Source organism: Vombatus ursinus, unplaced genomic scaffold (assembly GCF_900497805.2).
Source record: "Vombatus ursinus unplaced genomic scaffold, bare-nosed wombat genome assembly UNPS02014770.1, whole genome shotgun sequence".
Lineage (NCBI taxonomy): Eukaryota > Metazoa > Chordata > Mammalia > Diprotodontia > Vombatidae > Vombatus > Vombatus ursinus.
Window position 1 is genome coordinate 39628783 of NW_020954548.1, and position 15834 is coordinate 39644616.

At 39.1% G+C, this 15834-nt stretch overlaps 1 protein-coding gene across 7 annotated transcripts in view; it reads right to left on the reverse strand.

Annotated features, from left to right (window-relative positions):
* CAPN15 (calpain 15) overlaps positions 1-15834 on the reverse strand; it is a 99040-nt gene that overhangs the window by 42943 nt on the left and 40263 nt on the right. The window contains exon 3 of one of the 7 annotated variants that reach the window (XM_027862911.1): positions 3600-3653. The exons of 5 other annotated variants lie outside the window; for them this stretch is intronic. In XM_027862911.1, the coding sequence (XP_027718712.1) occupies positions 3600-3653 (54 nt within the window). Of the gene's footprint in view, positions 1-3599; positions 3654-7910; positions 7975-15834 lie in introns of those variants that run through there. One more of the 7 variants, XM_027862909.1, reaches the window with a different exon arrangement.

Genomic DNA, 15834 nt, shown 5'->3' on the forward strand with positions numbered 1-15834 from the left:
TAAAAGGAGAACACTTAAAAAGCATGCAAATCTGTCACGTGAAAGCAATGTGAAGACAGGGAATGCAAAGTAGGCTCCCTCAGCTACCATGCAACATATGGTATTCACTATTAAGTTATCAACTTAAATGCACTAATGCTACATGGCCCACTGTGTGCAAGTCAGTGCAGGACAAATTGGCCAATAGTGCCCACAAGACCTCTGAGAGCATGGGAAGCCTGGGAACCTATTCATTAGTTCTTGGCAATCAACACCATAACAAGGTCCATTCCCAGGATGTAGCTGAATTCAAGGCATAGTGCGTTTACTGATCTACTGTAAGAGTTTAAATGTGAAATCATATTATAAAATGGTAATAGTTTGTGGTTGTGTTGAAGTACAAGAAGATCCACACAGTTTTTACAAGTAGTGTGGGAGGTGGGGGAAGAGACTCCTGGCCATGTGAGCAACAAGATAGTGGATGAGGTATTTTCTCTCATGCCCATGACCTCCCAAACCTCTCTAAAACAGAAATTACGTGCCAAAAATAAAGCAATGTCAGCTGTCTCCCTGGTCTGGGACACCCAGAATCCAAAAGAAGGTGAAAAAAAAAAGATTCCTCCTTTAAATTCATTTCACACCCCCTACCTGACCACTCAACATGTGATGAGCAGTAAGGTCACACTAAGTGACCCAAAGATCAGATCAACAGGTTTGCAACAGAACCCATGCCTACAGCCTGATCCCCCCACCCTCTTTCCAAGGCCATGGAGATCTGGGCTGACAGCTATGACAGTATCATTCTCCATTGCAGGACAATGGAGGGAAAGGGGCTGGGCACTTGAAATAGGGCCCAACTTTGTTCTAAAGCCAGTGAGACCTAAACTATAGAAACCAACCCCATAGAACCAGCAAGGCAGCATTCTTACCAGCTGGGGACAGGTTAGAGAACTGGGGAACAGAAAGTGTGGGAGAAGACCCTGGAACAGGACACTGGGTGAGAGAGGACTGTGTGGTGCTTTATCTAGCCTGAGGTAAGAGCCAAGCATCCAGCTGGGGCCAATTTGGACTCCCTTCCACCCTACCACAAGTCATGTGGGACAGAAACTGAGGCTGGTGAACCATGAATTGCTCATTGTTACAGGAGGCTGAGACCTTCTGGATCCAGCCCCCAGGGAACCCACCATCAGAGAGGAAAGAGTCAGAAAGTGAGCAAGAAGGAAAAATAGGGAGGAAAGGCTGAATTACCAACGGTCTTAGGAAGAAGAAAAATCAAAAACCTTGAACTGCTTCAATCAATAGGTAAACTCAACAGCACAAGGAAATATTGTCTGCAGATCTAGTAAATGAGTTCAGGCATCTAAGAATAAATACTTCCAAACTAAGCCCAGTGTGCTCTACCCTGAAAATTTCAGCTGAACCATAAATGAAAAAGGATGGACATTTAATAATAGAGAGGTGTTTGAAACATTCTTAGAAAGAAAACCAAAACCAAAGAGGTTATTTGCTTTTTGAACACCCCAAACACAGAATTGTAGGAGTGAATGAATGCTGAATCCAAGGACAGCAACAGCAACAGAGTAACAGCAGAGAACAGTAAGAGACTTCTTTCTAAATGTACATGAGACAAGGATGAAGGTAGAAGTCAGGAAGAGGGAACAGTGAACAGAATCTGGTGACACCCTGCCTACAGACAGAATCGATGGTTTTTTGTAGGACTACATTATAAAATGGGAGTGGGTACAAAGGGGAAAGGAGATAGGGGCATAGAGGGGAGTGTGTGAGGTGCCCAGATCAAATCAAAGGCTATCAATGAGAAGGTGACCCCTATTGTATCTGAGGAAAAGATCTTGCAGAGGAGAAAGAGGAAAGACTGAAAAGAGGGAAAAAGGACTTGCCTTGGTGGTAGAAGGGGATTCCATTGAAGAGTATTCCTATGGGAGAAGAGTAATATGTTGTGAAAGGAGATGTGGACCTTGTGTTGGGTGATGTCTGGGAGATTTGGTGCTTGAAAAGACAATTTATCCTACCTTGGAAGAGGGTGAGTTGGAACTTCTGGAAGCAAGTGATATCTGGGGGAGTGGGAGGGCATGGACCCAGGGAGGAGATTTTGAGGCAAATGGGGAAAAAAAGTAACCAAGGGCAAAGTATAAATCAGTGATATGCTGTATAATCAGGGATGAGGGTGGGGTGTGTGAGTCTGGCTTTGTTTTAAGAGTAAGGAACAATGAAAAGGGAATCCAAGAGACAACAAGCTCTCTAAGTGGCAGAAACTACATAGAGGGGACAGCCCAGAATAGACAACTCTGCAAGTTTTATTCCATGAAGAATATGAAGAAGAGAGAGGGACTAGATGATTATTGGGGTCATGAAACAAAGAATAAGGTTCCAGAATAGATAGAATGAGAGGATTGATAATTAAGTTAGAGAACTCTTCTCTGGAAAGGGGTGAAAAAAATGAAATTTTTAAAAAAAAACCTAATGAACAGGAATTGAAGAGAAAGAGAAGGAAAGGAAATCTACCTGACTAAATGAGAAAAAAAGGGAAGAATTAAATAACTAGATAAAAGCAGGAAATAAAAAGGAATTAAGAAAAAAAACTCCAAAGGGAAAAGAGTAAAAAAAGCAGGAGGAGAGGATTGGGGGTGAGGGGAAGATAATTAGTAGGCATACAGCCATACTAAAAAAAAAAAAAAAAAAAAGATTAAGCTAAAATAACTGGAGAAACAAGACTGTGTTTACAATGGAAGTGGGGGGGGGGTCTTAACTTGAAACAGCCCAAATATTAGAGATAAACGGAGGAAAATGTAAACCTAACTCTCATAACTTTAAATGTGACTAGATTAAACAATTCAACAAAATGAAAAAGAATAACAGATTGGATAAGAAAAGAAAACCCTGAAATTTGCTGCTTATAAGAAACATCTAACAAACAAAGACATAAGCAAAATAAGACTGAAGGAATGGAAAAATATTTACTATGCATCAAGTGAATTAAAAAATGCAGGAGCTGCAATCTCGCTATCTCACAAAGTAAAAACATTCAAAAATCAGAAGGCATAAACAAGAAACTACACTATGCTAAAAGGAACCACAGCTATCAGTAAAAAAAAAAAAAAAAAAACTTATATGCTCCAAACGTCTTAGCACCCAAATTCATGAAGGAAACATTAACCGATCTACAAGAGGACAAAGACAACACAACAGTGACAATCTTGCTCTCAGTTTGGGATGAAGTCTAGCAGTAAGATAAAGAAAAGGGAAAATATGGAACTGAACAAACTGTTGGCAAAACTAGAGGTAAAAGACTTATGATGTCTTCTAAATGCGATTGCAAAAGAATATACGTATTTCTCAGCACTACGTGTAACTAAAAAAAAGAGCATGTATTAGGGCACAGAGATTGCAAACAGATGTAAAAAAGTAGGAATATTAAATATATTCTTTATAGAATATATTTATATAACACAATAAAAAAAACAGTCAGGGACCACAAACAAAAGACACAGAAGCAAGTGGTGACTTTAAAATGAAATATTAATAATGAGTGGGTCAAAAAACAAATCATGGGAACAATTAATAATTAAGCCAAAGAAAATTATAATGATGAAATAACATACCAAAATTTCTGGGTTGCAGCTAAAGCAGTCCTCAGGGGGAAAAAAATTATATTCCTACAAATATACATTAAGAAAATAGAAAAAGAGAGAATTAATTAACTGAATAAGCATTTTAAAAATTAGAAAGCCAACAAATAAACCTAAAATAGGCACAAGAGGAGTTATTTGAAAGTATAGAAATAAACTGGAAATTTTAAAAAATAGAAATAATAAATAAAAGTAAAAGCTGGTTCTTTGAAAAGACCAAAAATTTTGATAAACCTATTAATTAATTAAATAATCAATCAACCTATTAATGTGATTAAAAAGAAGAGGGCAGAAAATTAAATCAATTAAACAGTAAATGAGTAAGGTGAAATCTCAATAAAACTAGGAGAAATAAAAATGTTCAGAATATATCAAGTGCAGTTATATGCTAACAAAATTGAGAACACAAAAGAAATAGAGGATTACCTTCAAAATTATATAGTATCCAAACTATGAGGAGACACAGAAAGAGATCTTAACCCAATCTTAGAAAAGGAAATAGATCTAGCTGTAAAGGATGTACCAAATAAAAAAACTTTTGGTCCTGATGAATTCACAGGAGAATTCTATCCAACTTTTGAAGAATAATTAGTGCCCATACTTCACAAATTATCATAAAAAAATTGAAAAAAAAAGCACCCTAATAGAATCCTTTTATGAGACAAATATAGTCCTAACACTCAAATCAGGGAAAGAAAAAACACAGAAGGAAAATGATAGGCCAATATCACTAATGAATATTGACTCAAAAATTTATTTTTTTCCCCTTTGTATTTAATATTTTATTTTCCCCAATCTACATGTAAAAACAATTTTTAACATTCTTTTTTTAAAATTCTGAGCCCCAATTCTCTTCCTTTGTCCTGTCCCCCCTCATTAAGAAGGCAAGCAATTTGACACAGGTTATACATGTGCAGCCATGCAAAACATATTTTCATATTTGACTCAAAAATTTTAAACAAAATCCTGTCAAACAGTGATTTATCCAAGAAATTACTCATTATGACCAAATGGGATTTATATCAGAAACGCAAGTTAAACATTAGGAAACCAATCAACATAATTAAATATTAAATATTAAAACAATATTAATAACAAAACATCCCAATCTACATGATTATCTCAAAAGATGCTGAAAAAAATCTTTGACAAAATATAGCACTGTTTCATGCTAAAAACCTTACAAAGTATAGGCATAAAATAAAAAGCATCTATCTAAAACCCAAAACAAGCATCATATGCAATGCGGATACACCAGAACCTTTCACAATAAATACAGGAATGAAACAAGAATCTCTACTTTCCTCACTATTATTTAATATAGTTTTGGAGATGCTAGCAACAACAATGAAACAAAAGAAAAAAATCAAAAGCATAAAGATAAATCAAGATGAGATAAAACTATCTCTATTTGTTGATGATATGACAGCATACTTGGAAAATCCTAAGGAATCAGCAAAATACTAATGCCATTGATGCAGTTAGGTAGAGCAACGGATGGAGTGCTGGACCTGAAGTCAGGAAGACCTGAGTTCAAATCTGACCTGAGACACTTACTAGTTGTGTGACCCCAGGCAAGTCACTTAACCTGTTTGCCTCAGTTTCCTCAATTGTAAAATGGGTATAATAATAGTACCTACCTCTCAGAGTTGCTGTGAGGATCAGATGAGATTACATTCATAAAAAGTGCTTAGCATAGTGTCTGGCATATAGTAGGTATTATAAAAATGCTTATTCCCTTTCCCCAACTGAGAAAATTTCAGCAAAGTTGCAAGTTATTTTATAACTAAAAAAATCAATTGCTTTTCTACGTGAAAAACACAAGAAGCAATAATAGAAGGTGAACCTCATTCCAAAGAACTACAAAATGCATAAAATTTCTGGGGATCAATCTACCACAACACACAAAAGATTTGTATATATTCAATTACAAAGTGCTCTTTAAAAAATAAAAGACAACTTAAATAACTGGAGGAACATTAAACGCTCATGGCTAGAGGATGACAATACTACCAAAGATAATTTTCATTTTTAATGCTATATCAATTAAATTACCAAGGGGATACTTTATAGAACTTCATAAAATAATAACAAAATTCATTTGGAAAAGCAAAAGATCTAGAATATCAAGGGAAATGATGAAAAGAAGTAAGGAAGAAGGGAGAACAGCATTTCCAGACCTCAAACTACATTATAAGGCAGCTATAATATAAAGTATATATTATAAAGCAACTATATTATAAAGTCATCAAAACCATCTGGTATTGGTTAAAAGAGAGATCAATGAACTAGACAAGGGAGAATCAGTAACAATGAAACTCAATAACCCTATAGAAAAAGCTGATACAAGTGGAAAACAAATTGACTAGGGAAAAACTCTTTATCTGATAAAAAGTGCTGGGAAAATTAGAAAATAGTCTAGCAGAAATTAGGCTTAGATCAACACCTTGTACCACATTCCAAATGGATGTGACCTTAATATTAAATATCATATCATAAAAAAAATTAGAACAGAAGTAGATCACAGTTATGGATAGGAGATCAAGAGATAGAAGCAATTACAAAAGATAAAACAGATAACTTTGATTACATGAAACTGAAAAGCTTCTGCAAAGACATTAATACATCTAGGATAGTAAGGGAAGTGGTTAAATGAGGAAAAAATTTTGTGTCAAATTTCTCTGACAAGGGTTTGTTATCCGATATATATAAACAATTAACAAAAATGTATAAAACTAACAGTCATTCTCTCAAAGATAAGTGGTCAAAGGATATGAAAAACAGTTCTGGAAAGAGCTGCAAAGTATTCATGACCACATGAAAGAATTCTCTAAATCACTAATGATAAGATAAATGCAAATCAAAACAACTCTGAGGTTTCACCTCACAACTTGCAAACTGGCAAAGATGACAAAAACTGGCAATAGCCAATGTTGGAGGAGTTACGGAATGACAGATACACTAATACACTGTTGGTGGAGCTATGAAATGGTACAATCATTTTGGAAAGCAATTTGGAATTATGCAAGTAAAGAGACTAAAATTCCATACTCTCTGAACTAGAGACTCCATTACTGGGCTTATACCCCAAGAAAGCCATTGATAAGAAGTCCCCATATACACTAAAATATTCATAGTAGCACTTTTTGTGATAGCAAAGAATTGGAAACAAAGTGGATGTCCACTAACTGGGAAATGGTTAAACATACTGTGATACATTAACGTAACTGTGCTATAAGAAATGATGTGTGTGATGAATACAGAGAAGCATGGAAAGATTTATATAAACTGGTACAGAGTGAAGAAAGCAGAACCAAGAAAACAATACACACAGTAAACACAACGTTAATGGAAAGAACTACCACACACACAAAAATCAAAAGTGAATGTAACAAAATTATAAAGATCAAGCAGGACTCAAAAGAACAGATAGGATAGGACACTCCTAACTCACCACACCTTTTTGGGGGAGGTGGGAAGAGAACAGGTGTTATAAAATGCACATATTTTCAGATCTTTTCAATGTGTTGGCAAATTGTGCTGACGTTTTATCCTCTTTAAAAATACTGTTTGTTACATAAGATGGTTTGCTAGGGGTGGAAGGAAAACAGATACTAGAATAATTATAATGATGTAAGACACAGAGGATATCAATAAAAATTTATTTTAAAAAATAAATTAAAATGGTATGAGGTAGGAAGAATAAGAATGAAAAAAATAGTCTAAGAAATCAAATTTGGCAGTAGGAGAGTAGAGAAATATGGCTAATGAAGCGTGCTTTAAGTAGAAGGAAATCTCCTTCTCATCAAACCACAAAGATTTCAGAAGGTTTCCATAATGGCTTACAAATAAAGACAGGCACGGATGCAAGCACATATGTGACCCTACAGATGAGAAAGGCCTGAAGAGTTTAATAACTGGATTAGATTCAATTCACAATTTTTAAGCAGCAATTACCACAATTATCAATAAATAAGTTGTGATAATAAGGTTTATACCTCAGAAAGCTTTCTGGTTTAATCATACCATCCACATCACTGGGACAGATGAAATAAAGTATACTAAGGGACTTACAGCTAAGTTTTTCAATCAGATGTGTCAGGTGACTATATGACTGACACAAAAGGAAAAGGAAAAGACAGAAACACCACAATTCTAAGTCTTAGAAAGAGTTTGCTTTCCCAAACAAAGTAACATGAGGGAGTTCTATAGAACTAAGTTACTACCAAATCAGCTCCCCCCCCGAATCTTCAGGAAACATCACATTACTGTTCTCCAACTTACGTCTCCTGCCATCTTCCATAATGAATTTGCTTCAAATCCTATAAATTCTCATTTTGTCTCTCTGATAAAATGTGGAAGCTGGGGGGACTTTGGAGACATTTGGCTGGAGCACTGAGAAGTGAAATTCCTTGAAGCATTCACAGGTCTACGTTTGAGGTCAGACTAGAAAATGAAGCTGTAGAAGTCTGGCGATGAAAATGCTGTGTCAGGAACCTGGACAACATACATATCAACATTACAGAAGAGTCAGCGAATACGCTTACAGAATTTTTGATGCAAGGCTCTGAAATGGTACATTCATATGCTGATACTACAAAAAAAAATCAGATCAGTTGTGAGTCATGAGGTTTTTCAGGACACAGAAACACACTTCAAAAGGAAACTGGTCTGTGTCTCCTTGAAAACAAAGGCTAAGCCAAATGGAAAATTGAGGCAATTACTCAATTTAATAAACATTTATTTGGTACCTTGTTCAATACACTGGGCATTAGGTAATGGGGATAACAAAGATGAAACAAGACAGTTCCCGCCCGCAAGGAGCTTACAATCTAATAAGTGTATGAGATATGTACAGAAATAAATACAAGGCGAGTTAGAATAAATTATTACATGCAATGGAGGACAAGTGGGAGCAGAGGAGGGCTTGGATCAGGGAAGGCATTATTAGAGACAGCACCTGAGTTAATCTTGTAAGGAAAGAATGGCTTTCAATAGGCAGAAAGATGTTGGGGGAAAACCATTCCAGGCACAGGAGACAGCATGCATACAGCTGCAGAGGTGGAAAAGGACAAAGAAATATCAGATCAGAAAATTTGGGCAGAAAACATCTGATTTCCCCTCAACTGCTTGGGAGTTGGTAACATTCAGTTCCAATTCCTAAGAGTGAGGCGTCTGAGACTTTTCTAAGTGCTGTGGAGAGGATCTAGCAACTATAACAGATACAACAAGCAGTCTGCTCTCATTTCTCTTGGCCTTACCATCCCCATCTTCCCCAATGTGTGCATCCTCACGCCATCCTAGTTTAAAAAAACCAGATCTCGTGCCTTCAACTTGCCTCAAAGGGCAACAAAGTCATTAAACTGTTGTCTTGACCTTTAGATCTGTATGAAAAAAAGCTCAAGTTTCTGAAATTGAGTCACTACTCAAAAAATGAAATGCCAGGGACTTCTATAACTTGGTCTGGATCCAGAAAAAGGCAGAGCAGTGCCCTATCAAGAGACACAGGTGCCTCTGAGCCCCTGCTCATCACCTGAGAAGCACATTTTGTCCACTGAATTTTATTATATTTTTTTCTGGCCTCAACAACCCGTGACAATTTTCCTTCTAGTGAGGAGTCAACCCTACGCCCGTGGTTTTCCATAATCAGCAGCTGCAGAAAGCACGCAAACTGACGAAATCTGGCTTTACTGAGTTGGTCCCATCTCCTCACTTCACTGAAACATTTCACAGCTGTGTCTTTGGCTACTCTGTTTCCTTCCCTTACTCCTTAATCCCTTTAATGCCTTTTACTTTTTTAGAGTCTTTTAGTTTCCAAAATACTTTCATATGTATTAATTTGAGCTAATCCAAGAAAGAATAGCAGTTGTGTTCCAAAAAGTCTTAAAATTAAAGAGCGTGCTGGTTTATCTTCTATCTCTCCAACAAACACTTTTTTTAAAGACCAATCTGACTTGTCTTTGTTGGTGCCTGGTACACACATTCACATAGTACTTGACAATTTCCAGAATGCTTTCATCAGAACCACTTTGTCAGGTGGTACAAGAGAGGAAGGATTGGAAATGGGACTGGATTCCCAAGCTTCCCTCAAGCCCACAGCTCCGTCCACTTGGCCATAATGCTTCATAGCTCATGGAACACTGCCCTTACAACAGAGCTGGTGATGTCAGTAAAGCTGTATAAGTATTATCTCCATTTTAAAGATGAGGAAACTAAAGCTAAGAGCAGTGAAATGATGTAACAACAAAAATATGCTACAGCTAACATTTATACAATGCCAAAAGGCATGCAAAGCATTTTTTTTAATCTCATTTAATCCTCACAACAACCCTACGAAGTAGCTGCTATTAACCTGTTTTAGAGATGAGGACACTGAGGCTGCAAGGTTATGTGACTTGTCCAGATTCACAGAGCTTGTAAGTGTCTGAGGCAGGATTCAAAGTATGTCATCCTGGCTCCAAGTCCAGCACTCTCTTCACTACACAACCTAGCTACCCCATGATTTAAGAAGTGGTAGCACTAAGATCTGAATGCATGACAACTAGCTCCATGTTTTACGTTCGTTCCACTAAATTATGAATTTTTAAAAAATACTATTTCATTTTTCCCAATCACATGTAAAAACAATTTTAAACATTCATTTTTAAAAATTTTGAGTTCCAAATTCTTTCCCTTCTTCTCTTCCTTCCCCCCTCCCTGAGACAGTAAGCAATTTGGGTACAGATTATACATGTACAATCATGCAAAACATTTCCATATTAAATCATGGTGTGATGAAAGAAAACACAGACCCCTCCCACACCCCCAAAAACAACACACACACACACACACAAAACCAAAGTGAAAAAAGGCATGCTTTGATCTGCATTCAGACTCCATTAGTTCTTTCTCTGGAAGTGGAGAGCATTTTTCATCATGAGTCCTTTGGAATTGTCTTAGATTGTTGTATTGCTGAGAACAGCTAAGTCATTCACAGTTGATCATCATACTATATTGCTGTTACTGTATATAATGTTCTCTTGGCTCTGCTCACTTCACTTTGCATCAGTTCATATAAGTCTTTCCAGTAAACCACGAATTTCTACAGTGGTACTCAGAGCTCAAAGGAAAGAGAGCTCTGGACATGGCAGAAAGAAGGAAAACAAGTAGTTATATCAGACCTATGCACTTGGAAGTGTCATTAGAGAATTTGGATAGTGTATTTCAGCCCTTGGAGTGAGAGAAGAATTGGATTTAGTCCTATCCCAAAAACTTACTAATTAGTTGTGTGACCACAGGCTTAATATCTGAGACTCAGTTTCCTCCTATACCTCCATTACAGGTTGTTGTGAGGACTATAAACTTTGTCTCTGTATCCCCAGTGTTTGCCCACATTGTCTGGCACATGGTAGTGATTAATAAATGTCAGATGGACTGGACTGAAAGTGCTCTGTGCCAACTCTCTGATTGTACATAGGAGGAAAGTGAGGCCTACAGAGAGGAGGTGACCACTAACCAACTTTCAAAACCACTAAGGGCTAAGAGGAATAGAAGAAAACAACTAAGTGGAGGTGAGACTACAGCAGAAGCTGGAAGCAAACAGGACGGACGTTAAGGCCTGGGACAGCAAGGCAGTGACTAAAAAATTAACCTAGCACTCTGTGTGGCAAGAGCAGTGAAGCTCAGCCAGACTAGAGGAATGGTGGGGCATAACGAGTGAGCCTCCGATCCTGGGGAAGAGAGAGTCAAGAGCCACCCCCCAGCCTCATGGGGGAGATACTCTTGGGTTTCTGCAGAGTGTGCAGCGAGGCTACAATAGGCACAAGACCCCACAGACAGCTCTGCTCACATAGCAATTACTGCTTGGGGGGGGGGGGCCCTCGAGGAGGGGCAGAAGAAGTGAGACAGCAGATAATAAAGCTCTGGAAAAAGAATCAAGAAAGATAGAAGAAGGCAGAGCAGTATGTACTTACACATGGCCATTCTCCAAGGAGTTTTTTCACCTTTTCTAATTCATCTCACAAAGGTGGCAGAAAAATAGCTAAGGACCTAACACATCAAAATTTAATGAATAGAGTCTCAGAGTACAAACCACATTGTTGTAAGGAAGCTCGAAGAACCCAAAGCCTCCAGATTCATACTGCAGGATTAGGCACAGGCAAAAGGATATTCAAACAAATAAACTTCTAAAACACTGGTAATTCCTTCTGACTCAACTCAGTGGACAGGCCAGAGGTTTGGTGGAGGAAAGCGTGGTTAAAAGAAAAGCCAGGGGTCATTATACTCTGGAGCACAGGCTACCCAAAATATGATGGAAATAAACCAGGTGGACCAGGAAGCTAGAGAACTGTAACAGATTCCCCATCCCCCCACCCTTACACATTCCAATTCTCTGCTTTCTGTCATGTACCCCTTTGCCCTCCATCCTCTCCTAGCTCTTTTACTCATCTTTAACAGTACTGGTGAGTTTCATTCAAGTAGTCTGCTCAAGGTCATAAATTGGGCTTTCTGTTTAAATCTGCAGTCCCCAGAAGATTCCCTGCCCAACCCATTCCTCCCGACCCTCTACCACGTCTTGCCAGCAGTGGGCACTTGATACATATTGAAGGACAGCACCTGTCAGAGAGGCATCTATCAGGAGCCACCTGTCTATACTGATTAGCTTTCCCAGGATGCCACCATCTGTGGTGTAGGCCATGACACCTGTCTTAACAACTGCATGAAAAAGGCTAGAAAGTAAGAAAGCCAATCAATGACTATTTCTGGAAGGGGAGGGAACATGTTAGCAGAATATGCCTGGCCTCTTAATAGCCCCAAATTCTTCAAACATAAGTTGGAAAAGAAGCAATATTTCCAGGTCACTTGGCAGTACCACTGCAATATCAGAGGTTTCAGGTCAGGTAAAATCACATTTATGTTCAAAATGACCTCCTCCCCCCATCCTCAACCAGTGCTATGTTCGATTAGGCTTCACTCTCATTAGACTTGACAAGATCTTAGGGCCTGAACATCAGACGGGCCTGACCAATCACCTGGCCTTTATGAGTTGTTACTCCCTCTATTCTTTCCTCTATAATAGGCCATTGAGCCTATAACAGATTTTTCCCTATAGACCATGTTGCAGGTTTGGGTTATGTGCCACCAGCCATGATGGGATATTTTCAAAAAGTACTTGCCAAAGAAAGTCAGTCCTTCCCGTGTCTTATCAAGGCCACAGCTTCTAGACAGACCACTGCTCAGCCAGGTGGCTAGCACCATCTAAGCTCCCTCTGGATCCAAGCTAAAGGGGCACAAACCGAGCATTAGTCTCCTCCCCTCCCCCTATATTACACAAGCCTGCTTTTATCACTCATTTTTTATGGTGAGTGAAGTCCCAGGAACTCCAAGGAAGCTCCTTTAGCTTTATTTATTTTATTTAAATAACATGGACATATAGTTTATTGCCACAATTAAATGGAAAGGGGAAAAAGCTTTAAGAGACCTAATGACAACCCTTTCCCATGAGTCACTGCATCCCATTGGCCAATGTTCCTTGCCCAGAACCACTCCTGCTAGCCCACATTACTGGTTATTTTGTTGCACTATTACCAAAGCTGCTAATAAGCAGTCCATTATCTTCTGCATATTGCTCTGTAGTTTTTTTTTTTCATACTATGCCTACAAAGGAGAGGGCCATACTTCTAGCTCTTTTTTATGAATGGGGAGAATTAAATGACTGGCCCAAGTTGAAACAAACAGAGAAGCAGCCCATGAGAAGGACCAGGGTTGAGCCATCTTTGTTCTCAGAGCTTGAAAAGACCTCAGAAGTCACCTAAGTCCAAGCCCCTACCAGAAACATGAATCTCATCTACAACATTCCTGACAGGTGACCAACCTCTGCTTGAAAATTTCCAGTGATGGAGAACCTTCATTACCCCTGCATCAGTGGACATCAGCTAAAAATTTGATCTTAAGGCAATCAGTCTCTGGGATGAGGCTGACTTAAATCTCTGGATCTGTGACTCCCCAAAGCCTCCCCCTTCTTACTTTTCCCAGTCCATTTGCATGTCTACTCAACATCTGAATGGTGAGAAAGTAATGGAGACAGTACCACAACTGAAGAAACTGGAAGAAATTGAGGCAGAAAATATCACTTGTTGAGTTGGTCAGGGCCAGAAGTGATAGGCAGGTTATAGATGTGTGGCCATCAAAGCTCAGCAAAACAGACCCGGTGGTGTTGCTCTCCCAAGTCAAAGCAGGAGGAAAGGTCAGAAGATCTGAGACCACAGGAGGCAGAGTCTCCCAAAAGACAGAGAGGAATAACCAGGTACTTTTTGGCTTCAGTCCAAGAAGGAGAACCATATATTGGCTCTAGGGCTTCTGCCACAAGGAAGAGGGCAACAAGGACATGGGCTATCCTTGATGACTATTTCTAGCTCTGCTGGGGCTAAAGAAGAAATGTGTCATGTTGCTAAACAAAATTTGCAAGGGAAAAGGGGTCGCTGGTAGCTGCATAACTCTTCAAATGTCTGCTCCAATCACTCAGGACTCTACCTAATAACCCACAGACATTTCTAGCTACTTATCTTTCCTGTATCCCACTCAGACCTGCTTCTACTTCACATGACACATGCCTAGGGCACTTTGAACCAAAGAGGATAACCCTACTGTCCCTAAAAAAGAATTCCAGTTACACTGTCATTTACATTGACATCAGCTGTCAGCATGCAAGGAAAAAAGAATATGAACTAAAAGCCTATTGCTTACCCCAGGTGGAAGGGAGAAGGGACTGATAGGCTGTTTAGACCTGGCACCAAGAGGCCTAGGTTTCCAGACTCATTCTGGATTTCATACTATTGGACTCCTATCACGACACCGGCCCATCATCCAACATCCCATCAGGGAGCAGCAGGCAGGATGATATGAGCCAGTCACCAATCTCTCTAAAATACCACAGGCTCACCTTGCTCTGGTTCCCTTTCAGTTGGACAGGATGCAAAGCAGGGATCACCATCTACCCAGTACTCACTATCATTAGCTGCCCACGTACCCACATGGGCATCAGCACTTAGGTGCATGGCATGTGCTCAGAGGGAACAGTCTCTCTATCTCTATACATCCTTAGGCCATGGTTCTACCAGAAGTCTCTACTACTCACTGTGACTTCCCACAGCACTGAGGGAGTGTGATAACAAAAGGTTCCCATATACTCACCCAGTTCTGCTTTGTTTATGATCTCTCTTGGCTTTATTGCCCAAGAAGGTAAGTCACAATTACATGGTGCAAGGACCTAGGTACTAGTCTAGGAGTGAGAAGTCAGAGACTGAATTGTATCACTGGTTAAATGACACATGTTCCTAAGATAATCCAGTCTCCGAAAATGTATGACAGGTAAAATGATGCTCCCAGCTCACGTTTCCCAGTGGAATGAGGACTTGGCACATGATTACGAGCCTGTATCCCTACTCATTCAGGATTCAAATCACTCTACTAATCTGAAATGCAACAGAAACGCTGTGGAAAGAAGGTCCCATCAAGCCATGTTTCTAAAGGTGGCTCCTTCATATCCAGTGGGGCCCTGAAAGTTCCCTTCTATTTCTTTCACAAAACCTTTCTTTACCTGGCCTAAAATCCACAACTTCAGTCTCTCTCAAGCACTAAGAAAGATGTGTTTTCTTCCTATTTTATATCCTATCTGACCCCTGGCAGCAGAGAACTCCAGTAAGCAGCCTGGAAAAGCTGCCTTTACTGTTGTGGCAGGCAGGGAGCTTTAAATGACATGCTATCATCATCCTGGAGAGGAGAAAATTGAGGTCCAGTGTTTGGTGGCAGAGCTGGGACTAAAACTAACTTTCATGTTAGACTTCATCACCAAAGGAAAAGGAATGGAAAGGCTAGCTAGCTTCTTAGGAAGTCCTACTCAAAAAAAAAAAAAAAAAAGAGCCCAGAAACAGAGGCTTCTTTCAAAGTCATGGAGGCAGTCTAAAGTAGAATCCAGGTGGTCTGCCCTAGAAAGGCATCTTAAAGTGCTTGAATCATTTTAGGGAATCCACTTTTAACATGTTAACAAGCTGGGAAGTTGTACTAGACAGATAAACTAAGTGGGTCTCACATACTCAATGCTTATCATATGAATTTTATTACTTCATCGTTTTTGATGTTCACACTCAATTTAGCCAATGGGAGAATTCTGGCATTTGCCTCTCTCATCCCCTGCTTGATTGGTCAGGGCCTACCACCTGGAGTTCCA